This window comes from Vidua chalybeata, chromosome 1 (assembly GCF_026979565.1).
Source record: "Vidua chalybeata isolate OUT-0048 chromosome 1, bVidCha1 merged haplotype, whole genome shotgun sequence".
NCBI lineage: Eukaryota > Metazoa > Chordata > Aves > Passeriformes > Viduidae > Vidua > Vidua chalybeata.
This window is the reverse complement of record NC_071530.1, coordinates 312,763-338,835: the sequence shown is the minus strand read 5'-3', so window position 1 is coordinate 338,835 and position 26,073 is coordinate 312,763. Positions and strand designations below refer to the sequence as shown.

The following is a 26,073-nucleotide window of genomic DNA, read 5'->3' as shown; positions in this document are numbered from 1 at the left end:
AGTGCTGGTCCAGCTCCACACTCCTCAGCAAGCCCAGAAAGTTCTGGCTGTGCTCCCTTCCCTCCTGCAGTTCTGTCTCAGAGCCAGGTTCCTGCTCCATCTACACGCAGACAGGGATCCATGTCGGTGCTGCCTGTCCATCTCCCACCACCACCACAGGGATCTCAGAGATCTGTTCTGGGTTGTGTTTTAGACTGTGTTACTTGCAGATTTCCTGCAGCTTGTTCCAGGTTCCTGCAGGGACCTCTCTTCACAGTAACAGACCAAGAGAGCGATCTGGAACACAGACCCTGCCTCCTTCATCCGCTTCTGCTGCTCATTCGCAGCGCCTTGGTTCTCTGAGATAATTCTTTGTAACGCGTTGGAGAGTAAATCATACTAATGTAAAAAAGTCACAGAGGGACCTTATGAAGTTGCATTAAAGCTTCTGTGGACTTTCTGAGTGCTGGTTCCAAACAGCAGAGCAGCTCCCAAGGAGAACACCACTGCTACCCCCACTTCAGTCAAACTAAATTCACCAAACTAAATTCAGTAGTGCCTTACATAAAGGTAACTTGGCTGTACTGTGCTGGTGTTCAGGCAGAGTAACACTCAGATCAGAAATTAAACATATGCACAGACACATGCACACAAAAATGTGTCTGAGCCAATTTCACCAAGCTGGAAGCAATTACATGCCAGATCTTTTGGGAGAAGGAATTTAAACAGGAAAAATAAAAGTGAAGCATAATTAGGAGTTTTTAAAGAATATTTTTCCAGATACCAGAAAGTTAAAAAGAAGGTTGTACTGCTTAAAAATATGTCAGTCTTGGTGGAGAGGAGATGTGAACTGTTTGTTCTCTGTCCCAACAGTGAGAAAGGGCAGGAGCGGGCAGAGGGAGCTGGCTGCATGGTGCTGCTGTGGTTTGTGCAGCTGTATCTGTGTGTGTCTGAAAGGTGATAAAATGAACAGCAACATGATACAGGAATGGGCAAGCACTGAGCAGGGGTGGAAGCTGCAGCCCGTTGGAGGCTGTGGCACTGGTGTGGCCTGGCACAGCCGGCTGCAGCGGCGGCGGCTCCCGCTGCCATTCCCGTGCCAGCGCTCCCGGCCCAGCATCCGCCAGGAGTGATTAATTGTGAGCAGCCTTCGAAGTGACCCTCCTGGCTTTATGGGAAGTGTTCCACCTCCTTGCCTTTCCACATTCACTGTGGCTGCAGCCACACAAAGGGCTGTGTCACCATTTGCTCCGGGCTCACGGGGGAGCCTGGCGGCCTCACACTGCCCCGGATCACACTCCGTGCCCACCATATCTAGGGAGGAAGTTAAACAACATTTGACAAATGGTGTTGATGAGGAATTTAGGAACAAATGCAGTGATGAAGTGAGAGCACCAGCGCAGCACAACTGCTGGGGAGAACCCCCTGTCTCTTCCTCTGTGGGGACAGGGGTGTCCCAGCTGATGGGGACACTAACACTGCCGGCCCCATGGAGAGCTTCCCATTTTGGGGACATCTGCACAAGTCTGTCACTTCACTTCTGTTCCCTTCTCCCAGAGGAAAACCTGTCTTTCATCGCTCTCACAGCTGCTTTACTTGGCAAAAACTCAACTCCTGTGTCTCAGTTCCTGCTCTGGGTGCTGAGCACAGGGCAGCTCCCGTGTCCTCCCTGGCGCTCTCTCTGTCTCAGTCTCCGCAGCCTGGTGTGGATGTGCAGCATGGTGTCCTTCACCACCATGCCATGCCAAAGACTCATCTTTGCCCAGTACTGCGTGGGCCTCTGCTTAGGTGGCAGTGTCACACTGTGACAGTTGTTCAGCCTGAGAGTCATGAGAACAGTCAGTGCTCATGTATTTCACCAAGTCTCTAATCCTCAACTATTATGTGTTCCATGGAGTTTCCACATAACATACAAATAAAAGTGATGGATCCAGTACCAGGAGCTCATTTCCCAGCTCACCTTCCACCTTGGCTGCCACAGGAGCCTGAACTGCCATGGCTGCACGAGGGGATACAGAATAGGAACCAGTAGAGTTACAGATAGTGAAAGGGTTTTTTTCAAGTGTATTAGGAACTAATGAATCCTAACCCCAGCATTCTTTCATTACTGTATGGGAATAATAGAATGGTTAATAAGGAAAAAAAAAGCAAAATGTTCAATGAACACTTGTTTTGGTGTTTGGGAAGAGGCAAGATGATGTATCTCAGCACAGAATGATGAATTCTTCATATTCCAGCTGTAATTAGGCAGCAAATTAAACAGCAGGTAGGAGATGTGGACATGTTGGAATCAGCAAGGCTGAATTATTTAATTCAGGAATTGTAGAAGATGTGGTCAAGGTCTTTTTCATATGTGGATGGTAACAGTCAGTTTTGAGGTGGAGGGGACTTCCACAGAGCTCAGGTTAATGGATTTATGTGTCCACAGGATGAGACTAAAAATGATGGACAGGAAAGGCTGTAAAAACGAGGAACTGCTCTCAGAATCGCCTTGTAGGAAGCTTCGATGAGCTCAATATGTTTTACTTATTGGAGAAAAAGTTAAGAGATAATTTCAACACCACCTGTAAATACCTGTATAGGAACAGAAATTTGGTGAGAGAGCTCTTTATCAGATAAAATGTGCCAGGATCCAGTGACAGTGGCAGAAGGAACACAACTCAGACCAGAAATAAGGCCCAGATTTCAGCAGTGAAGGCAATTAACCACTGGAACCACTTACCCAGCATCACTGTGATCTCTCTGGCACCAGCAATATTCAAGTCAGGATCAGATTTTCTGACAGATCTGTCACTGTTCAGGCAGGAGTGACAGAGGGGCAGACCTGTGATGTGATTTTGTGCTGTGCAGCAAAGCTTGGGCAGTCCGGGGGCTCCTCTGGCCACTCCCTGGCTCCAGGGCTGCCATTGCTCTTCACAAATCTGCCTCTTCCTTGCAGAGCTCGCCTTCCCTGGCCACGGAGCTGCTCCGTGGTGGGCGTGGGGTGCCTCAGCTGGCAGCCTGGGCTCTGTGTGGGGACTTGGTGCAGCAGAGCTCAGGCTAGACACAGACAGAGAAGCTGCAGCTGCCTGCAGTGCCCGGGCAGGCGGGGTGCTCTCAGTGCAGGGTTTGGGGGCAGCATCACTGAGGTGCCCATTCCCAGGCTTCTCCAGTCTGTTGGGCCCTGTATGGCTGAACGGGGGGTCAGTTGCCTCTAAACCAGAGGTGAATTGATGTGTTGGCTGGAGAAGCATTGGCTCATCCTGTGTGTCCTGGAGCTTTGGCTGGGGAATGGGAAGGGTCATGGCCAGCCCTCCCCATCCTGCTGCCACAGCCAGCCCGGGCTCTTACTTGTCCCAGAGACACTGGCACCATGCAGAGTTTTTTGTCCTGATGGTTTGTACCCACCATGAGTCAGCTGTGGTAGGAGGTGGGGTGTCACTTAGTTACTTAGCATGTGCAGATGTCCAAAACCATGCTCTGCAAGGGCAGCACTGAGAGAGGAGGGGGATTCCCTGTGTCAGAGCATCTGTGAGGCCCAGTGCAAGGCAATGGCTCCTGCTGTGTGCAAGCTGGCAGATCCTGATGGCCCTGCTACGGAGCTGGGCTGGGAATCCTCAGTCGCCCAGTTTGGATCAGTGATACACACAGACGTTCAGTGTCGGCAGAGCTGGGAAGAACACCTGTCTGTCTGTCATCCCAGAACGTGCCCTACCATGCCTGGGAGCTGCACGGGTGCTCAGCACGGTGGCCAGCTCCCAAGGAGAGCACAGAGGGTGATGTCTTTCAAACAACACATCTGCATCCTGGGGCTCCTGCTTGGTAGGAGCCAGCCCGTGTGTTTTGGACTCATGGAAGTTGTTCAGGAGGAAGGACCCAGCAATGTCCAGGTAACAGCATGCAGTGCTTTGTTTAGAAACCAAACCAGACAGAGACTCCTGACTCTGGACCGGCTCTGGGGCACAGGTGGCTCTGGGAACAGCAGCCACAGGGGCTCCCAGGACAGCCACCTTCCTGCCATGGCAGCTGCTTGCTCATTGACATGGGGGCTGAGTTATGTCCTCCCCAGCAGGGTTTTCACAGGCAGGCAGCTCTACCAGGCTCCTTGGCTCTCACCTCCCTCCAAGAACCACTTGGTTTCTGGGAGTGGAGGTTTCCCACTAGCTGGAGCTTTGTTCAGTCCAGCTCAGGATCCTGAGTAGCCATAGCTTTTGGGGAGGCTTTGAGCCATGTTCAGCTGTGGGCTCCAGCCAGGCTCTGGGGAGCCAGTACTCTGAGGTGACTCACAATAATCCAAATATTCTATTTGGAATAAATGATGACAAGTTGGCAACAAGTGGTTGAGGGGCAGTGACTGATGACTCCTTGGGACACCATTTGGCAGTTAATAGCATTAATCTGCCCTGTGCTGTTGGCCTCTGCAGTACCAGAGAAAACAAGGTTTGCTCCATGCTGGGGTGTCCTCACCCATCCTGGAGCACCTCCAACACCATCTTGAGCCACATGCTGGCAGTTTCCTCTGCACCATGGTGCAGCAGCATCCCTCTGCCTGTGAGGCAGCAGGGCCTGGCACTCCAGAGGAAAGACCTGTCCTGTACTTGGCCATAAACCCAGGGGAAGCCCAAAAGTGCTCTCCAGCTGGTGCCTCTTTAAAATTCAGCATAGCCCATTCCCTTTGCAAAAATTGGTTTCCTCCACACTGTAAGGGCCTGGTAGCAGCAACCAGCATAATGTCGCCAGGAAATTTCACCAGACTCTGTGTTTTATTTTGCCAAATTGCTCTTGAAAATATTAAAGAGACCTTAAAAAGATCCTCAAGTGACTGCAAATTATCTCCTTCCTGACTCTGGTGGTGCACTTTTGGCTAATTCCCCTTTATCCTGTTCCCTGGGCAGGCACACCTTAACGAGGAATTCCCAGTTTGCTCTGATCCAGGTGTTCCCTGAAGCACCCAGGCTGCCACATGTCATGCCTGGGAAAAGGCCATTCTGGTTTTAGGTAATGTTCAATCCAGTGCCACATCATCAGTTGGGCTGTACTGAAAAGGCATCAGGGAGCCATGTGAGTCTCTTTTGGGGGGCTTGAGGAAACTGACTGGGAGAGGGACTTGGGGAACTGTCAGCAGGTCTTGGCCCAGAGGCAGGCAGTATTTACATGTCACCTGTCACTTACCCAATTGACAGGGAACATACCCAGCAGCTGCCAAGGTGTCACCAAAGGGATGCAATTCCTGAGACCTCTGGCCTTGCTGGGGCCACCCAGCAGCTTCCTTGGAGAAGCTGGAGTTGCACAGCGCAAGGTCTGTGAGCGAGCAAGTGGCTGGGCTGAGGGAGTTCCCCCACAGCTGGGTGACTCCGGGCAGCTGGAGAGAGGTGCAGGGAGCTTGGAGGGGCTGCAGAGGCTGATGGAAGCTGTTCCTTCTTTGATGAAACACTGGCATTCGTGGCAGCCTGTGCTGCTCCTCAGAAGTGTGATGAAAGGGCATATCCTGGTGGCCTGGGGCTCCCGGCCTGGCTGGGTGAGGGAGCAGGGGTCAGATCTGCACTCCTTAGGGTCCTGCAGGACTTTCTTCTCTGCAGGAGGAGCTTCTTCCAGGCCCTCTGTTTCTTCTCTCCCTTCTTCACCTTCCTCTGCTCCATGGCTGTGGCCGTAACCAGGGCTGGGGGCACTTGGGGCTTGGTGCTGGCAGACACTGAGCTCTGAGCATCCCATCCCATCCTGTCCTGTCCCGTCCTGGCCCAGCCCAGCCCAGCCCAGCCCAGCCCAGCCCAGCCCAGCCCAGCAGCACCATTCCCAGGACCAAGCTCATCCCAGTCCCAGGAGAGCAGCGTTGTCCCTGCTTCAGCAGCAGCAGGCTCCCTCCCACGAGGAGGCAGAGAGGAGATGGATGCAGCAGTCAGGAGCGGAGCGCCAGCTAATTACCCTTCCGAGTGTGTCTTGTAAATTAAGGGCTAATTAGAGGCAAAGTCAGTGTCATGGTTGTACACGTGTTTCTGTGGCGCTGAACAAGGGGAGGGAGGGGGAACATGCAGCAGCCGGGCTGCAGGCAGGCGACGTGGTGGGGCTCTGCGAGGAAGGTCCTGGCAACTTGGGGTCAGGCCCGTGGGAGCACAGGGCTCAGGCCACCAGGGCCTGGCAGTTTGGGGTGCGGGGTCCTGGCAGCCCAGGCTGCAGCAGCCGTGCCCAGCAAGCCCTCCGTCAGCACTGCTGGCATGTGGGATCTGCAGGCAGGGCTCGCAGGGGATCCCTGCACAACCCTGCAGGGAAAGGGCATTTTGGTCCAGGATGAGTACAGGCAAAAGGAGGGTGGGAGGTACATGCCATGCTGGTGATGAAGGAGTGGTGGTGATGATGATGATGGTGATGATAGTGGTGGTGGTGGTGACGATGGGTGGCAGCCATGCCTGGTGCAGGGCTGGTGGCCGCATCACCCCTGCTTTCAGCACTTGCCTTTGGAGGGGGAATTGGACTCTTGAGCTGTCCTGTCAGACACTCAGCAGCTCTGGCAATGCTTGGGCACATCTAAATAGCAACACTTGGGTTTTCATGGAAACAACAAGGACAGAAACATACATTTATGTATGAGCTCTGGGGCTTCACGTGGGGTTTTGTGGGGGCTCTGCTCTTTGTAGAGGGTGGCGCAGCACAGGGATAGGTTGCCCAGGGAGGTTATGCCATCTCTCTCCTTAGAGATGCTCCAGACTCATCAGAAACAGTCCAGGGCCACTGGCTCTGGGGGGCCTGCTTGAGCCAGGCTGTACAGGATGATGCCAGAGCTCCCTTCCACCTCAGCCATGCTGGGATCCATGAGAGCCAAGTGAATGTGGTTTCCCACAGGAAGACAGGTGAGCTGTCCTGGCTGTAGCAGCTCCCACTGAGGACCTACTTCCACAGGTGTTGCTCATTTGCTTCCGTGGAAGGCTCTCACTTGTACTAGTCCCATGGGACCAATGGCTTAGCTCCTCACAGCCCAGCTTCACCATGACTGCAGGGCTGGAGCTGTGGCTGTACAGCATCTGGAGCTGTTCTGTGGCCCTGCCCTGGGCCATGGCCAGGTGGGCTGCAGTGAGAGTCCCAGCTCAGTGTCTGTGCCTCTGGGCAGGGAAGGAGATGTAGCTTTGTAGTAGGGACAGGGCCCCTTCTCTCATCCCTGAGCTCCCAGAGCACTTGCTCTGCAGTGGCTGGAGCAGCATGGCCTGAGGGGAGCGAGGGAGAGGGCTGGTGGTGGGCAGGTGCAGTGGGATCCCTCGGGCCACTTCCTCTGTGGCAGATTGCCTGCAGACTGAATGGGAGGGGGTGTGCTCCCTGCCAGAACCATTTTGTTTGCTATTCTGGACATTTTGGGTATTCCTATAATCCAGAAACACGTGACTCATTTTGTATCACTTGTCCTCTGTGACAGTCTCTAGTCCCAAAATCACTCCTCTCTTGGGGGTTCAGGTTTCTGGGCTCAGCCACAGCAGTTTTGACCTAGTGGAAAAAGAAGCTTCCACCTGCCATCTCTGCCTTACAGACATCTGTTCCCCTGCTTGTTTTTTTGACACCCTCCATGTCATTTCACGCTCTCTCCCAGTGTCCCCAGCATGGCTGGATTTCTTGCCAGGGACACCCAAGGAAGTGAAGTTGAGAGATGAAAGTGGGTGTGCTTGTTGTGGGGTGGGTTTGGGTTTGCCCAGGGGCCAGAGGCTGTAGTGAAAATCATGACTGTAAACTCCAGCTGTGGGGAAGCTGTGTGCCAGAATCCCCAGCTGTGCATCATGGGGTGCTGCACTGCAACCCACAAAGCTGGGGCTCCCTCTGGGAAATGGGGTGTGCTGGGCTCTTCTGTCAGCACCTCTGGGGTGATGCACAAGCACCCCTTGGGAGAGGAGAGCCACGGAGAGCCTGTCCTCATGTGGAGCCACCCGAGGAGTGTGACATCAGGTATGGGACAGCTTTTCCTGCTGCCACCGTGCTTCCCAGCAGCAGTCAGCCCGTGCTTCGTTCGTCTCTCTTGCAGGTGCTCCCCACTCAACCAGCAGCACCTCCCTGCACTCTGAGCGCTCCATCAGTGGCATCAACCTCGTGGGCTTCAGCTCCAAGCCAGACGGAATGCACCAGCGCTCCTACTCTGTCTCCAGTGCAGACCAGTGGAACGAGGCTGTGGCTATCCCCGGCAGTTGCCCCAACCCCTGTGAGTAGCCCTTCTTCTGAGCTCTGCCCTGTGGTTGTGAGCCCAGGGTCTGCTCGTGAGTGTCAGACACAGACAGCCTCTGGGCCTTGCTGGGGCTGTCCCCCTTAGTGAGGGTCAGCTGGCAGTGTCCCAGCCAGGGAAGAAGCTGTCCTGCAAGGCGTGGAGAAGCTCCAGCCAAGGGACGCTGCTCTGCAGCAGGATGGCTCCGAGCCCTCTGCTCTGACCTTGCTCTGAGCTCTGTGTGCTGGGGTACTGGGGTATGTACCACTGCTTTCCCCCATAACTGCATCTTACTGGCATCCCCATCTCCCAGATTTCGGGGCAGCTGAAGGAATAGTGATTCCTGTCTCTGGAGCACACACTGAGCACGGCCCACCCCCTCCCCCCACGCTCACTCGCTCTCAGTGATGTTTCAGGACAGTTGAGTGAATTAAAATAATTCATACATTTCCCAACGTAGCCACTTTGCCGAATTGGAAAATAAATGCTTTTGTGCTGCATTCATCACTCCTTCGTTCCTGGCTCTGCCGCCGCACTAAAAAAGCAGTTAAATGCACATCAAGAGTGGAGGAGCCATTTCCATGCCTGCTCGCCCCTTGTAGTTCTCATTAGCGCGGCAGCCGCCCCCCCGCCCGCTCCCAGGGGCTTTCGCAGTTTAAAGGAGCCTCTTTATGATCATTACCGGAGTCCGACTGTGCGGGCGCCATTTGCAGCTGAGGAGGCTCCTCATTTGTAACTGTGAAAAACTATCAATTTCAGCGCGCCTGATGCAGCGGCTCCATCATTGGCCCCATCAGCTCCCTGCTGGAAGCGAATTAATCAGACTGTTACTGCTGATGGGGCAGCGCGGGCGAGGGGAGCGGAAGGGCGCAGCGCTGAGCGGGGATGTGCCGCAGCCCCCTCGCCTCGGACACGGGGGCAGCGGGGCAGCCGGCGGGAGCATTGCGAGCGGGCCTGGACACGGGCGTGTCTGCTCGTCGCCGTGCTGGGCAGGGTCCCCACCGCAGGCGGCACCTGCCCGGCCCGCGGGAGCCGTGAGCACCGGCAGCGGGAGCTCCGCGCCCCGGCGCGCTCAGCAGCAGCTCCGATGCCCTCATGCAGCACTGCGCGGGGCACGTGCCTTGGCACGGATCGGTTTTGTGACATGAGCCCTCTGGAGAGCAGCTCCTTGCCCCAGTTCCCTCCTGCCCCGGGAGCTGCCGTGGCAGGTCTCATCCTTCCTCCCAGCAGCCCCTCTGCGGAGCTGGGGGCTGGTGTGGCCATGCTGTGTGTTGCTCTGCCCTGCCCTTCCCTTCCCTGGGTGGCACAGAGAGCAAGCCAGCCTGTGTCCCCATCCCTCTGTCCCCTGCCCTTCTGCCCCCATCCCTCTGCCCCCTGTCCTGCCCCCATCCCTCTGTCCCCTGTCCTTCTGCCCCCATCCCTCTGTCCCCTGTCCTGCCCCCTGTCCATCCATCCTTCTGCTCCCTGTCTTTCTGTTTCTGTCCCTGGAGGAGCTGTCCGTGCTCACAGCACCTGGACCAGTCTGCCTCTTCTATGTGCAGTCACTGAAGACTCAAATGAGAGCTGATCTGCATGGTCGGTTGCAGCAGGAAAAGGAATAATGTTTTTAAACTAAAAGTGGGTGAGTTTAGACTAGATATAAAGAAGAGATGTTTTATTGAGAGGGTGGTGAGGCAGCAGGGTGCCTAGAGCAGCTGTGGTAACCCCATCCCTGGCAGTGTCCAAGGCCAGGTTGAACAGGGCTTGGAGCAGTCTGGGGTGGAAGGTGCCCCTGCCATGACAGGGGGTGGGATTGGGTGAGCTTTGGTCCCTTCCCACCCAAACCATTCTGTGATTCTGTGCTGCTGCTCCTGCCAGTGACGTGGAGGAATGAGATGTCATCTCAGTGCTCACCGTTGTCCTGCTGCTCACCCACTCTAAGGTCCCGAGCCCTGTGCTGGACCCCGAGCCCTGTGTTAGTGCTCCCCAGACTGGCCGCGGGGCCAGCTGTTCTGGAGGGCCCACAGCACAGCATGGGCCACTTGCCTGGGGGCCCCAGGCAGTTCCCAGGACTGCATCCCTGCTCTGTGTCCCCCACAGCCACAGCTGACAGAAGTGGATTCTCAGTGTCCTGAGGGAGGGGGCATTTGCTGGGGGGCAGCGCTTTCCACATGGCAGGGCGTGCTGAGCTGAGCAGCACAACCACCCCTCCATCGAGGAGCTGAGCTGAGTGAGGCTGCACCACCCCTGAGCCCCAGCTCTGCCAGGGGCCAGGCTCTCTGCTGTGTTTCCAGTTCTGCATGGCAGGGCAGGTGAGGAATTTTCCTGTGCTCAGAGCTGATTTTGGGCACATAGCGAGGCTGTAGGCTGCCATCCCAGCTCCAGGGGACAGGCTGTCTACTCTGGTTGTGCCCTGGAGAGTACATGGAAGAGCAATGGGATGGGGCCAGACAGTCATATAAACATGCTCCAGCACATTCTATATCTGTCCCTTATGCGGGAGCTCTGCAGCACCTGTGGGGTTCCAGGGTCCCTCCTAAGGCTGACTGGTTTGGAGAAGGGCCCAGGAGGTCCCAGTGTGCCTGTGAAAGGTTCCCTTGGTGAGCTGGGGCTCTGGAAGTCCTTGGGGGGTTCAGAGGGGTTCAGTTGTCCTACTGGGGAAGGAGAGAGTGAGCAATGGCTGATCTAACAGAGAGTGTGTTCCATGTGCTGCCCCCACCCCATTGCCATCCTGTCCCCATCCCACGGGGGCCCTGCAAGTCCCCAGCTCTGGTGCTGGCTGCTAGGCAGTAAGAGCAGGGACGTGGGTGATGATCCCTCAGGAGTTGCCGGGCTCACAGCTGGCCACAGGAGGGGGAGTGCAGAAATGTGCAACCCCTCTCGCTGAGCCTGGAGTGGGGCAGGGTGCCAGAGGTGTGGGATTTGGCCCAGGGAGCATCGTGGTGAGCAGGTGGGCAGCAGAGGAAGGATGGAGGCACCACGTGTAGCCACTGATGAGAAAGTTCAGGTCCCCTGTGACATATGGCTAGGAGCTGATGGTGCTTCACACCTGCTCTAAGCACAGTCCTGTAGCAGGATCAGTAATTTATATTTAGAAAACTGGAGTCTGATTTTATTAGAATTATCTCTTTTAATTGTCAAGGGTGAGCTATTTCCCCATGGATAAATAGCAGCAGAAACACCCTACTGATGTGTGTCAGTGCAGGAGAAACCAGAGCTGGGAGAGCTCCCATGCTGCAGCCACTCTCAGCTGTATGAGGGGGACACAGCTGAACCTCGATCCCTGCCTGGGGCCTCTGACCCTCTGTGCCTCTCTCCACCCCACTTTTGGTGTTTGTTGAGACTGACCAAGCCCCAAAAACCAGTCTGACCAAACCAGGATGAACCAAGGGAGCAGAGGACAGGCTGGGGTGGGAGAAAGGCTCGGCAGGTCCCTGCCATCCCACTGCTGGAGCTGCCACCCTCGTGCAATGCTGTGATTCCTTTCTTAACTCCAGGTGCCACAGAACATGGAAATGGGAAGTCAGGACTTGATGGGAGACACTGGACTGTGGCAGAGAGGACAGCAAGCTGCCTGGGGCAGAGGTCCTGGGCATGGAGCTGCCATCTATGCCCTGGGGGTGGGTGGACACTGGAGAGGCAGGAGTGGATTTAGGAGAGGGTTAACAGTGCAGCGAGGACTCCTGCGCCTCGTTGCCTTCCCCGGAGTCTGCATTTTTATGCTGATTGGAAGCCTGCGCTGTGTGTGCTGCTGAAATTGAATGTCAGGCTTTTGATTTTGTTGCTGGTCTCTAATGAAATTTGACATTTAATGGTGAGTGCAGCGGCAGCGTGTGTGTGTGTGATCGGAGCTTGATTAGCGCACTCTAATTGACAGTAATTAGGCAGCTCCCTGATTGTTTCTAATTCTGCTATTAATTGTAAGGAACAGTATGATTGAGGATAAATTTGGTGCGTTGCTGCTGGGGATGCAGCTTCTTCAGCTCCGTATCGGAAGCCTATTGAGCCCATCATGCTCAGGTTCCTGAGTGTGGCAACCCCAGTCACCTCGTCTGGCAGAGCAGTGCTGGGAGGGCAGTGCTTCTGCAGAGGCTCTGCAGATCCTGGGTCTGCCCCAGAGAGCCAGATCACCTTCTGGGCCTGTCCCTTCCCAAAACACCTGTCCAGCCCTGTGGGGACACTGCCCTGTGAGAGAACTGCTTCCCCAGGAACACACATTTGGGGATGGGACCTCGGGCTGCTCCGGAGGTGCTGCTGCACGTGTCCCTGTGTGATCATTCTGTGTGGATCCCAGTGCAGGGCGGGTCCAGCCTGACTGCCCATGGAACTGCCAGCCCTGAGCTGGAGTGGGTGTGGGAGTGGCCCTGTGCCGTGGAGCTGGGCAGGTCCTGCCCCGTCTCATGGGGTCGTGTGGGTCGAGCCAGCCAAGTACCGGGGCTGGCTCCAGAGCACTTCAGTGTCTCTGGGAAGAGGAGACTGTCCCATGTACATGACTTGCCTTATTTTTGTCCCCAGCTAATGGTACTGCCGACTCCCTCAGCTCCAGCCCAAACATTTCCAGTGCTGCCAGCCCAAAGCTGGAGCCGCCTCCGTCACCACATGCCAACAGGAAAAAGCATCGCAGGAAAAAGAGCACAGGGACAACTCGGCTTGATGGCCCCAGCACGGCAGCAGAAGGTAGGAAGGGTTTGCCTGGGGGGCCGCTCTGCTGCTCAGGGGGTCCTGTGGTGCTCTCTGGGTGCCTGGGGCTTGGAGCGCTTCTCATGCAGGGCTCAGAGCACTCCTTGTCCAAGCAGCTTGGGCTGAGGCAGGAAAGGGCTACCAGCCTCTCTGATCTGCCTTTCCCTCCATTTCCCACGTGCCCTGCAGAACCACCATCATGCCTGTGTGTGCTCAGACAGTCACTGGTAATTACAATTGCTAACTGCAGTAGCAGACCTGAGAGTACACCATATGGTTAAGGTGTGCTCTCAGACACTTTCCACCACAAGGACCTAATTCCACTGACTTGTAAATTGGACAGGCTTTCATAATTTAGAAGACCTGTGCTGGGTGCCTGCCTCAAGCCAAGGGTCTTTTGGAAAAGCTGATCTACTTCAGGGGACCAGCTGAAGGCATGTACATTGCTTTCCCAATGTTCAGAGTACTGATGGGTTTTGTGTTGAGAAATTCTGGTGTCTGTGGTTGCTGAAGAGGGACCCAAAGCTTGACAGGGAGGCTACAAGGCATGGGGAAGCATTGTGCTGGGAAAAGACATCAAATTTGTCCAGGTAGAGATGAGCCTGGCAGCCATGTTCTCCAAAGCCTGCATCTGTGATAGCTGCTGGAAAAGTGAGATTTGACTTTATTCTTGGTCATCCTGTCCCACAGCACTCAATAATCTTCTGTCGTGAACCAAAGTAAAGATGTAATTCAAGGGGGAGGAGGGTGCAGTACAAGTGTTTGAAGCTAACAGTTGCTGCAAAACAAACCAGGAAATATTAGTCTGTACCTGAAGATGCTGCAGCTGTCCTGGCACCTTGCTCCAAATCATGTGTCTGCCTGCTGTCCAGCAGCCCAGGTGTCCCACAGCAGAACAGCTCAAGTTCTTGTTCTTGGAATCATTGCTTTGGTGATGTGCAGAGCTGGGCAGCTCTGTTGTTTTTTTTTGCTGTTGTAGTTGTCTGCATCTGAAATGCAAAAGTCTAAGACAGGCTTCCTGTCTGCCATGGTTGACTGAGGAACCTTGAGCATCGTTTGAGTGTGTCAAACTGGTGTCCCATGGACAGCAAGAAGCGTTGCCTGTATTTGCACTTTGTTCTTAGCTCTGTGTGTATGTTGCCTCCTCAGACCCATTGTTGCCCTTCCCAAATTGGTTTGCAGTTCTCAGCCCAGTGCTTGGCAAAAGGAGAGGCTCATTCTGTGTATGAATAGTGGGACAGTAAAGGAGGGGATGGCTTTGCACCCCCACACATAAGGCTGAGAAAGCATGTGCTGAAGTAGTGTGTCCTGTCCTGTAAATAGAATGCTAAGAGAGTTTTAAAGGAGGTCCAAAGCTGACCTCGGTGTGATGATAGTGTTTGTGATGTGGACATGAGGGCTCTCAGCTGACCACAGCAAAGACCAAGAAGCACAGGACTGATGTGTCAGTGCTTGCAGAGGAGGTCTGGTCCTGCGGCCGCTCAGCGCAGCTGACAGAGTGTGAGAGGTGCAGAGTCTGGCACCTGACATTACACAGAATGTGATGCCATTTTGTAGTGGAAAAGGGAATTTAATGTGGGAACACTTTTATGAAGCAGTAACATGGACTAACCACTGCTTGAAGTCTTAAAATTTGATTAGTTCCTTTTCAACAATACATGCGTGCTTGGCAGAATTCCCAGCCCTCTGCTCCCAGATGCACAGGCTGGAGGGCTGTCACCCTTCTCCTTGTGTGCCCAGGACAGGAGTCCTCGAGCAATCCCAGTTTTTCCATAATCTCATAGGGATGTTTTTTCAGACACATGCTTACTCTTTCTGTCCTTCCTGGTTTGGCAGCATCCCTGGAAGGTGCAGTGGTGGGGGTGGAGACATGTGGCGAGCGTGAGGGCATCAGAGTATTTTTGTTGTTTCCTGCACTGGTCCTTGGCCGTGGTGGTGAGCTGGGCAGCGTTCTGTCTTACCTGAAGTGTTACCCAGGCCCTGTCTCAGGTTGATATGGTTAATTTAAAGCCCTATCAGGTGTTTTAGCAATGTAACTTTTTCCTGCAGTGTACATTCCTTGGCATTTTTCAACACAGAACTTCATTTACCAGTGTCAATTACCAAACTTCATCTGTCACTGCACAGACCTTGCACACTGTGGATCCTCCTGCTGCCAGAGGTTCTGGCAGCAGTATCGGGAGCAGGAGGAATCCCCAGTCTGTGATCTGCAGTGCTGCTGGTGCCAGAGTGCCGTGGCAGCAGGTGGCTGAGCTGCCGCGGTGCTGCAGCGGGAAGGAGCAGTGCGAGCAGCACGTGAGGGTGAGCAGAGCACGGCACAGCAGAGGGGGCACAGGCAGCCCATCCTCCATGTCTCCTGTGTGAATCCAGACTGTCCAGGCCCGTGTGTCCTTCTCCAGTGCGCGAACAAGTGCAACACCTGCCGGCTCACTGCTGCAGTGGGGCAGGGCTGATGGAACCAGCTGCTCCCAGACATCTGCTGGGGCACAGTGGTGCCGTGGGTGCTGCATGGTGGGTTTCTGGCTTTTGGTCAGCTATTGACAAACTGAACTCGCATTTCTTTTTTAAAATAATCTAGTATATTAGAAAATTGATACAGTTGCAAAAGTTCTAGAGGCTGGGTCAGTTCTGGGTCAGTTCTGTGACACGGTCAGTTCTGTCATGCTCCCAGCTTGCCCTGCATCAACAGAACCTGCTGATGTGGCAGTGTCCTTGCCAGCAGAACCACGCTCTGAGTCCGTGGGAGCAGCCACTGTTGCTGCACTTAGAGCTTCCAGCTAGGTTTTAGCCAGTTCCAGCAGCAATGAGCTGTGTGCCCCATTTTGGCGTGAGGGGGACATCCTGGTCAAGAGAGGACCATGCACATCCCTGTGCTCAGTATGAATTACAGAGCGGGGTCGCACATCCTTTCCACCCCTGCCTGCCACGTGCCTGCTGCACGGCTCCTGCCCTGCTGCCTTTGTGAGTGACTTGGTTGGTCTCTCTCCTGCTCTGAGCTCCGGGACTGTTCCGAGAACTGATGCAGCTCTGGACACTCGTCACCAAGAGCAGCAGGCCAGGGCAAAGGCAGAGGAGCGAGTGACTCTGGGACTGGTGTTCAGGTGGCCACCCATGACGGGTCCTGCAGGACAAGCTGAGACTGGCAGCAAGTACGAGGAGGTGCTGAGTCTCCACTTGAGGTCCCGTCACAATGTCTGAATGGTCCAACTGTGAGCCCTGGGCCGAGCATTGCCCCACACCGTGGGCATGGCCAGTGGTTTGTGTTGTGGACTGGTGTCCCTATGACTGATACCCCCTTGAATCTTTTTAGCTGCTTTGAACAGTTATGGCAGCTTTTTTCAGAGCAGGATAATTTGAGTTTTTTGCTTCTGCATAGTCAACATGGTCAAAGTGTGAAATTGGTGTGCCAGGAGCAGGGCTGCCAGGCCCTGTGGCAGGGCTGCCATCCCTTGTGGCTGAGCTGCTGTAGCCTCGTGGTGCTCATCCCTCTGCGGAGGGTTCACTGTCCTGGAAGGAGCATGGGGACAGCCCAGTGAGGAGCCGTGCTTTCCGTTGGCTCACATCAGTGTGGCTGTACTGCTGTGGGGAGTACTGTGGAGGGACACCCTGCAAAACTTCCCACCCACCAGGAGCTGCCTAGGGCCAGGCAGGGTGTCAGGCTCAGCCTCTGTCACAGCATCCCTGCGAGCAGGAGCAGCCCTGGGGGTATGTGAGGGAGCAGGTTTGGACTGTGCTCAGGCTGCCTGCACCTGCCTCCACCCGCCCCACGCCGGTGAGCTAGGCACGAGCAGCTCAGGTTAGCATCCTGGGAAAGTTGGTGAGGTCTGGGGATAAATTGCCATCAGTTTATCTCATTTAGGAGGTAATCAGAGCCGGGGACGTGCAGAGCAATTGAATCTTAGTTGTTCTGAAGTATCATAAATCAAACGAGCTGTTGCTTTTTTACATGGGCTCATGTTAAAGAGAGCTCTGTGTCAGGCTGCCAGGGAGCATCCGCAAACTATGGCAGGCGTGGGATTGGGCTGCCGGAGATGTCACCAAACTGGGGAGTGCAGCTCAAGCTGTCAGGGAGCACCCACAGGCTGGCAAACGTGTGTCAGGCTGTCAGGGGACCAAGATGCTCATCCCCATGGTGGAGGTGCAGTGTCATCTTGCAAGGACCATCAGGAAAGTCTGCTCTTATCAGAGCCCAGCAAAGCTCTGTGGCCAGGAGTGCCCTGTCCTGCCATGGAGCAGCCCACAGCCCCCCTGCAGCCACACTCCTCTTGGCCTGGACCCTCAGCCCCTGCTCATGCTTCCAGGAGGACCAAAGAGCCACCAGACACGGCTGAGGGCAGCAGTGCCTTTGCGACGCTCCCTGCTCCAGTCTCCCCATGGCTGCCAGAGCTCCAGGGATAATGAACTTCTCATGTGCTTAAAGAGTGATGCAGGGTGCATGGCGAGAAGCTGACAGCCCCTTAATGTGCTTCTCAGTGGCGGCCAAACGACGCGGTTTTGTCTTTGTTTTTTAGTTTTAAAACCCACAGGAAATTGATGGCCAGTAAAGAGTTGTGTTGGGGCGATGTGCGTGATTAATGCCAACTGTCAGGGGCTGTCGAGGCCGATCGTGGCAAGCCAGGAGTGTGAGGCTGAGCCGCGCTCACCAGATTGCTGGGGATTCCAGCTGCTATCGCTCAGCTCCCGCCTGCCCCACACAGCTTGTGTCACCCGCATGCTTCCTTCCACCAAGCCTCTTAATTCAGTGCTAACAAGTCACTCCAGCTCATTATGGACCTTGGGGCTCCCTGGCGGGAGGGAGGCAGCCTGTGCTGGGCACCTCTGTGCTTCAGCTGGTTCCCTGTCCCCATCAGGTCCCATCCCTTAGTCTGTGGTTCCTGGGGGACCTTACACAGCTCCGTGTTACCCCTCTGAGAGACCCTCCTGTGCGCACCCCTGACCCTGCCACAAGCCCCTGCTCACACCATGAAGCCTGCACTGTCTGTGCCCTCCCAGCTGTGACCTGCCTCCCTGATGCCTCCACACACCCCCCTGGCCCTTCTGCCACCCCCGGGCCTGCGCCCACTGTGCACACGCTGCACCCCACATTGCATCCTCCCTGCCATGCACACAGAAATGACACTGTTCGACCCTTACGTGACCCCCCCTGCACACCCCCTGTGTACCTGTGGTATCCCTTGGGAGCACCTGCTCCTCCTGACACACCGTGTCCTTCCGCACACGTGCCACACACGTTTGGGACCCCACCATATGCCCGGTTGTACAGCTCAGTGCCCCTCCACGCTCGAGTCCCTCGCTGCTGCCAGCCCCGGCCCCCGTGCCATCCCTGGCGGTGCCGTGCCAGCGCCAGCTCAGCCGGGGCACTCTGGCCCTGGGGGCGCCGGGACAGCAGGCGCTGGGCGATCTTCGTAGCGCTGCTCCTGCTGCGCTCTCCTGGCGCCTGTCCCCGCGGAGGGCCTGTCCCTGTCGCACTAATACAGGTTGGGAATATTGGGTTTAATGATCTGCAAAATGAGGAGGTAGCGAGCTGACATTTACGAATGGTGCTGCATCCTTCTCTTCCCAGACGCCTGCTAATTTGTTGATATCCCAAACACCTCGTAATGATATGGTACAGTCGCAGCTTGCAAACAAGCACCCGAGGCCAGGGGCTGCCGGCTGCCCTGCTCCAGGACCTTCTCACAGGCTTGGCAGCCAGAGAGCAGAGCTGTGGGCCAGGGTCTCCCTGCGTGTCTGACAGGACCTGCCTTGGTTCCTGCCGTGTGCCCCACATGCTGGAGGCGTCCCCCCACCTCCTCCCTGTATGACTACCCACTCTCCAGGGCCTCTGGAGGCACTTCTACTTTGCCAGCACAAAGCAGGAGAAGGGATGGGAGTGGGAGAAGGGTGGCATGCAGGGAGAGGCTGGATGTGACTGGGAGGTGGTGAAGAGCAGAGGTGACAGAGGAAACTTCTGCTTCAGGAGTGGGGCTCAGTGCCAGCTCTGCTTCCTGTTTTCCTGATGTTGAGTGGAATCCTGTTCCTCTCTGCCGGACCTGCCGGGATGCAGGGAAGGTGTCCTACACTACCCTGCACCCATCTGCTCAGGAAGGAGCCAGCTGGGAAGCTGTCTGGTGTGCTGGGATGGAGATGCTCCTGCCATCCCCTGTGCTGAACTCCCCCTTCCCATGAGGGAAGAAAGTGCTGCCCTGGGCCTTTGGGCTGGCGTGGGGAAGTTCTGTCCAGTGCCCTGTGTAGAGAGGGAATTGCTGTGCTGGGAGCACGGTCCTGCTGCACTGGTGGGGACCAGAGGGACATTGCTCCATCCTCTGTCCTCACAGAGCTGCTTTGTATCCTGGTGCTTCTGGGACAGGGGAGCAGCCCCCCATATTTCTGCTTGTGCTCTGAGAGTGCTGCCCCAACCTGTGTGGGGGCATCTCGGGTAGGGGTGAGCATGGGGCCAGCCTGTCCCACTGCAGCTCCCCAGGGGAGCACACTGCCTGGGTGCACCCCACAGAGAAGTAGGGTGCACATGGACAGAATGGAGGTGGGAAGTACTGCTCCCGTGGCTCCACGTCAGGGTCCCTGCAGGACTGTCTCTGGGCTGGGCAGCAATGCGGGATGTAGCCAGAACCCTTTGCAGACCAAGCTCTGCCCCAGCCCTGTATTGAAGCTGAGGTGTTTTTAGCTCTCTGGTGTACCCCTTGTGCTCAGAGCTGTACTTTCCCCCACTCAGAGCATAGAGAGGGGGCTTGGCACGAGCTGTAAAGGCAACACTCTGTGTCACTGCTGCTCCCCTTCCTTTTCCTCTCTGGCATCCTACAGGTGTCTGTGGGACACACTGTTCCTCTGGTCCCCCTCGCCCCCAGGGCTGCCTGGAGCAGCAGGCGCATGCTCCCGTGCATCTCGGTGGGCACTTGATACCCTCCTGCTGTCCCTTTGGTCTGGTTCCTGGCCGGACACACAGGGTGTCTCCATTCCCTCATTCTTGGCAGCGCCGTGGTGCTCCTCTGCTGTCTGGAGGATGCTTCCCCCCAGGGCTGGGGTGTTGGCAGAGTGACTGCCCTGGGCTGCTCCTCACCTGCGGGCCGTGCCCATCATCCTGGCTGCTGCTGTGGTCTGGGTGCCATGTGGCCCTGCTGTCCCGGCCATGCCCTCCCTAATCCTGTTCCTGCTCAGAGCCCTCGTTCTGGGCAGTGTTGGAAGGGGGGTCGTGGGGTTAACACCCATTAGCAGAGCCGGCTCACACCAAACTCTGCTCAGCAACTCTTCACAGAGCTCAGTCTTTAAAACATCATCAAAAAATCATCAAGAGAGAGAGAGGCAGCACATTCATTTCCACTGCCCACTAATTCTAATGGATCTGGTGTAATGGGCTCCCACCAGCACACTGGGGCAGCCGCAGGGCTGGGGGGCCGGGCTCTGCCATCTGGCCCCCGGCTAGCCGCTCACTCGGAGGCAGCTGGGAAGGGCTCCCTGCTCCTGTAGGACTGGCTTCCTTTGAGGTCTGAGCCCTGTCAAGTTGGAGCTGGCAAGCTCTGGGACTTCTCTGGCCTCTGAGAAGGAGCCTGTGCCCATGTGTGGAGCAGGGGAGGAATTCTGCCAGTTCTGCTTCAGCAGAGGTAGTCTAAACCCTTCTGCTTATGTCATCTGCTTGGTGCCTCCCTCTCATCCAACCAGAAATGGCCTTGCCACATTGGAAACCTGTACCTCTCCCCAGAAGAAACTGAGAATACCCAGTGCTTTCTCTAAAACAACTGCTTGAGTCTGATTCTACTTGTATGGGTGCCCTGAGGAGCTCGGGGACTGGTCCTAGACCATCCCAGAAGGTGGATCTGCACAGTGTTCAAAGCTGCTGCAAGTCCTTGATTCTCTTCCCAGATCTGTTGGTCCTCATGTATGAATCCAGGTGTGATCCTGCAGTGTCATTCTCTTCTGCCATATTCATGCTATGCTGAGGCCTCCAAAGAGATCCAGCCCCATGGTGCTGTCCTGCCCTGTGAGGTGGGGAATTTGCTATAGCGCAGCAGAAAAGCTGTGATCTTTTGTTAGCTCTTCCCGGGCTCCGAGAGCAACAGGGCCTTTGTTTGGTGTGAAGCTGGAATCCAGGAGGCACAAAGAAGGAAGGGAATGGAGGTCCTGCGTCTTGCAGAGCTGGCGCCAGGACTGGGACTGCTCCCACGGCTGGCACTGGGCAGCCCCAGAGCTCTGGGATATCCCTCAGCTGTGACAGTAGGAAAGTCCGTCCAAGTCAAGTTGGAGCACAGAAATTTCTCACCCAGAAGGAGGGAACCTCCTGCCCTACTGTGAATGTCCTGAGCAGAGTGCTGGGAGCCACATGGAGTCCCCTGCGCCAGCATGGTGCCTCAAGGAGCAGCAGTGACCCCCACACCAGAGCCCTGGGCAGGCAAGGAAGACATTTGCTTCCCTGGGAAGTGTACAGGTGCAGGAAGGCTGGGGCCAGGATTCCTGCCTGGCTGCTTGGTGGGGAGGTGCTGGCCAAACAGGAAACAGGAACAAGGAGGATGGAGCCATGTGAGCCCACAGCAGGAGCCCTCGCTGCGTCCTGCTGACCATGATGTTCTTGTCCTGCTGTGCAGGAGCAGCTCAGTAGCAGGGAGGACTTCAAGTGCACCCAGTGCTTCCCAAGTCCAGGCAGCTGGCTTGGGCTCAGCAACACAGTGGCAGCAGCCACAGGTGGCTCAGACCAAGGCAGGATGAGATTTGAGGAAAACAGGGCCTGCTGTGATGTGTCAGGGTCTCCCAGGGGCGCTGTCTGCAGATGCTCCCTCCAACACCTGGGCAGCCTCTGCCCCAGGTAGCTGCTGCTCACTCCTTCCTGGCTGGTAGTGCTTGGCCCCAGGCAGCCACCAGTCCTGTGGCTGTGGGGGGATGGTCCTGGCTCCCCTGCAGTCTGGGGGCTCCCTGCCTGTGCCAGGCTCTGGCAGCACTCACAAAGGCTGGTGCCAGCAAGCAAAGGAGGCAATGCCTGTTAGCCTGGCTGTTGCCTGGTTATTTCCTCTCCCAGTGTTCACAAGCTGGCAGCTGTATATTTTCCAAGAATCTTGTTCTTGAGCTGGGACATGATGTCTGTGGGGTCTCTCCTGCAGCTGAGAGCTGGAGGAAAGTGCTGGACAAGTGGGATGTCCCAGTTATGCCTGTGCATCACAGAGAAGGGAGACTCCAGCAGTGCAGCTAGCTACCCACTCCCTGCAGTCTGTCATCCTCCTGAGAGCTCAGTCTCTCATTGTGCAGGACAGATGCAGTTGCAGACATCTTTCCCCAGAGGAGGAGTCCCAGGCTGATTTAGGGTGAAATGAGTAAAAGAGCTTTGCCTTCCTATCTGGGAAGGGCAAGCCAGGACAAGCCCTCATGCTGGAGGTCATTCCATCCTCCCCAGTCTCTGATGGTGTGGAGACCCAGCCTTGTGTTCCTGCACCAGTTCATGAGCACTGGTGGTCTCCAGGTCTGCTGCTTGTCAGTGCAGGTGCTGACCATGAGCCTGGGAAGAAGGGCTGTGCACTCCCATCGTGCCCACAGACCTGACTTCTCTAAGGAGACTTCCCAAGGCTGCACCGTGTTCTGGGGATGTCCATGGACACAGCCTGGCTCAGTTGGGCCCAGGAGGCCCCACAGTAGCTGAGGGTGGCCATGCCGTTGGTGGGACACAGCCAGAGGCTTTGCAGCCATTCACGGTGGGCTGCTGCAGCTCCTCGGTCCCTGCCTTTCTGCTGCTTCCTCTGCAGTGAGAGCCTTCTGTGCTGCAGAGAAGTCAGGGGGGCCTCCCTCAGACCCCTCCAGACTCCCCTGCCCACCTCCCCACGTCATGCCTGTTGTGCACAGACCCTGCCAGGCTTGAGGCCAGCGCAGCCCTGCCTTGATGTGGACCAGAGGCCTCTCGGCCTCCGTGCTGTCTCTGGAGCCGAGCAGTTGACTCCCTGCTTTTAATAGAGAGCTGGGAAGGCACATTATGGAGATGAGGGTGTTATTTGCATAACGCTAATTAGGTAATTACAAATCATTTTGCTATGAGCTGAAGCGTGTGCTGTGACATAACGTTTATTAGTCATTCCATTCAGGCCCCGCTTAGTTAAGTCATTTACTGCACTAACTACTGAAGTTGGCAATAAAAGGTAAATGCTGGTGCTGGGTGTGAGGCTGACACGACACCCCATGAACTGTGCCCGTGGGGGGCCGTGTGAGGCAGAGCCAGGCTGGCAGGTGTTGGCAGGGTAGAGCACCTTGTAAGCCATGGTCAGGAGCTGCCTCTGAGCCCAGTGCACAGGCTCCTCTTGCACGCCTCACTCCGTGTACAGGGCCCGTCCAGGGCAGGCACTGAGCCCTGGCGCTGGGGCTGTCTGCAGGCACCGGCTCCGTGGAGGAGCTGATTGCACTGTTCCAGAAGTTGGCAGCTTTCTCTGAGGGTGGGACACGGGGCAGAAGAGTGGGCACAAGCCAGTGGAGCTGTGGGAGGCAAAGGGAGGGAGGAGGGAGGACTGGCACAGAGCTCTGATTCTTCTCTGCAGGAGAAGACAGGGACTTGCCTGTCCCAGCCTCCTGGGCTCTGCTGCTGCCTCAGCCCTGCCATGTGGGGATGGCGGTGGCCTGCCAGGATCTGTCCCATGGCAGACCCCCTCCTTCCCAGTCCCATGTTAGGCACACCTTTCTCTTCCAGAACCAGATGAGCCATTTGAGTTCATTATCGTGTCACTGACGGGCCAGACGTGGCTCTTTGAAGCCTCAACATCAGAGGAGCGGGAGCTCTGGGTGCAGGCCATTGAGAGCCAGATCCTGGCCAGCCTGCAGGGCTGTGAGAGCAGCAAAAACAAGGTAAGAGGTCTTGGCCAACTCCTATCTTTCCTGGCATCTGCTTTGCCATATTCCTCCATGTCCCACACTTGCCTGTCTGTCCACGCTGAGTCCTGCCTTGATCCCACTTCTCCCAGTGGGAGTTCAGTTCCGTCCCTGGGACTGTGCAGTTCCCCCAGGTTTCTTGTCACCTCTTCCCCACCTGGCTCTGGCCCCACAGAGTACTCTGCATTCCATGTGGCTAGATCCTGCATGGTTCATTCCCTCCCTGGGTATTTCTGCCCTTTCTCCTGCTCCTCTGGCACACAGCTGGCCACTCCAGACCCTGTTGTCAGAGCCCCCATGCTGGCCAGCCTCATGGAGCCTGGAGTGGCATGCCAGGAGGGCTGCAGGATGCGTGGTAGGGCGGCTGGCCCACAGTGAAGGGGCCTTGTGGGGTTCTTTGCAGGCTCGGCTGGGCAGCCAGGGCGACGCGCAGGCCATGCAGGCCGTCCGCACCGCGCGTGGGAACAGCTTCTGCGTGGACTGCGACGCACCGAGTAAGAGATGCTACGCTGGCTGGCCGGGGGGCTCACCCGGGAGGGGAGGGGGCTCCAACCACCCCAGGCACACCCTCTCTCAGCCCAGAGAGACCTGCTCTGTGTGTCTGTCCTGCCCTTTCCTACCGTGGACCTGCTCCTGGGGGTTGGGGTACAGACCACGCTGCCACACTGGCCTGTGACCCCTCACTGGCCAGCCTGGCCTCCCCCAGGGACGCTGAACTGGGAAGGGCTCTGGTGGGCAGGTGCCTGCAAATACGAGTCTGAACCGCAGGAGATGGGCTGGTGAGTCTTGGCAGGTTATTAACTCTCCCCCACTGACCCTGCTGCCCTCAGATCCGGACTGGGCCAGTCTGAACCTGGGTGCTCTCATGTGCATCGAGTGCTCCGGGATCCATCGCAACCTGGGCACCCACCTGTCCCGTGTGCGCTCCCTGGACCTGGATGACTGGCCTAGCGAGCTTCTTATGGTCATGACGGCCATCGGCAACGCACTTGCAAACGCCGTCTGGGAGGGAATGGTGGAGGGCTACCCCAAGCCCACGCCTGAGAGCAGCCGGTAAGGGAGGTGGTGAGCCCCAGAGATGCTTCTTGGGAACCGCACCTGGAAGGCTGGGTGGCTCTGCAGTGGGTGGGAGCAGCCACTGAGGCAGGCGGGATTCCTCAGGATGCTCCAGTGTTGGGGGTCCTGCCTGCCCGCGAGGCACTGGCCACCCTCTCTGCCACCCTGCTGGGGCAGCGGGGCTCCGCGGCCGTGCGGTGACTCGAGAGCTGAGGCTGGCTGCAAAGCCGAAGGGGTTAACGGAGATGGCTCGGCAGCGTTGTGCGGGTCTCCAGGGTCTGTCCCTTTCAGGCCTGTGTGTCCCTGCCGGAGCCGCTCTGCTGTCACTCATCCCAACGAGCGCCCATTCTGCGCCTTATCAGCGGGTCAGGGGCCGCCGGCGGCGCGCATGCGCGGCGCGGGGCATTGATGGCCGCCCGCCAGCCGCAGATGGAGAGAATGGCAGCAGATAGCGGCGGCACGGCGCGCATCGATCCGCCGCCCCGGCGGGACGGACGCGGACACAGCCTTTGTTTGCACCAGGCGAGACGGCGGCAGCGATAAGGTGCCTCCCGTGGCACTGGGCTGGCGTGTGCGGCGCTAGCCTTTTCCTGCCTCTGGCCACGGCCCGCGCACAGGCCTTGCGGTAGGGACGGCCCCGAGCCGCCACAGCAGAGCACACAGCGCCGGCTGTGAGGGCTCCGGCGTGGAGGTGCACAGGGACAGCTGCGGGGTCTGGCTGCAGCACGCTGCTGCTGTACAGGCATGGGTGTGAGCGCACGGTGTCCGTAGGGAGCCGTAAGGAGGTGCAGCGAGTGAAGCAGGTGTCAGGAAGGTGTCCAGAGCGGGATGACAGAGCTCGGTGGCAGCTGTGGGCACAGGGGCACGGCAGGGCCTATGCAGGGGCTGTCTGGGTGTGACAGATGTTCACTGCTCACACGAGTATGTTCACGTGGCAGTGCTGATACTCGTGTCTTTTTGTGCATGGGGCCCAGGCAAATTGTCTCAACTGTGACCGTGACAATGTCCTGTCTGGCAGGGAGGAGAAGGAGCGCTGGATCCGGGCTAAGTATGAGCAGAAGCTCTTTCTGGCCCCACTGCCCCAGTCTGACATCCCGCTGGGGCAGCAGCTGCTGCGGGCCGTGGTGGAGGATGACCTGCGGCTCGTGGTGACGCTCCTGGCCCACGGCACCAAGGAGGAAGTGAACGAGACCTACGGAGACGGAGACGGGCGCACAGCGCTGCATCTCTCTTGCGCAATGGCCAATGTAGTCTTCACACAGCTGCTCATCTGGGTAAGACAGAACCTGCAGCCTCCACTGCAGTGCTTCTGGTGCTATCCCGGTGCTTCCCCACATCCCTGCTACCTTTAGCCATCCTGCTTCCGTGGGTTCCCCCACATGCCCACTGGCAGTGAC

General features: G+C 56.8%; 1 protein-coding gene and 1 long non-coding RNA gene across 3 annotated transcripts in view; one reads left to right on the top strand and one right to left on the bottom strand.

The window, feature by feature from the left end:
• The window catches only part of AGAP3 (ArfGAP with GTPase domain, ankyrin repeat and PH domain 3), a 107,790-nt gene that overhangs the window by 80,317 nt on the left and 1,400 nt on the right, over window positions 1-26,073 (top strand). For both annotated transcript variants that reach the window (XM_053942650.1, XM_053942641.1), the window contains exons 12-17: window positions 7,958-8,131; window positions 12,626-12,787; window positions 23,442-23,596; window positions 24,024-24,114; window positions 24,451-24,673; window positions 25,695-25,950. In XM_053942650.1, the coding sequence (XP_053798625.1) occupies window positions 7,958-8,131; window positions 12,626-12,787; window positions 23,442-23,596; window positions 24,024-24,114; window positions 24,451-24,673; window positions 25,695-25,950 (1,061 nt within the window). The remainder of the gene's footprint in view (window positions 1-7,957; window positions 8,132-12,625; window positions 12,788-23,441; window positions 23,597-24,023; window positions 24,115-24,450; window positions 24,674-25,694; window positions 25,951-26,073) is intronic.
• LOC128787999 (uncharacterized) lies at window positions 22,843-24,620 on the bottom strand. The gene is made up of 3 exons (XR_008430926.1): window positions 24,531-24,620; window positions 23,429-23,574; window positions 22,843-23,230 (listed from the first exon to the last, which is right to left on the bottom strand). It is a non-coding gene; the product is annotated as an uncharacterized LOC128787999 (long non-coding RNA).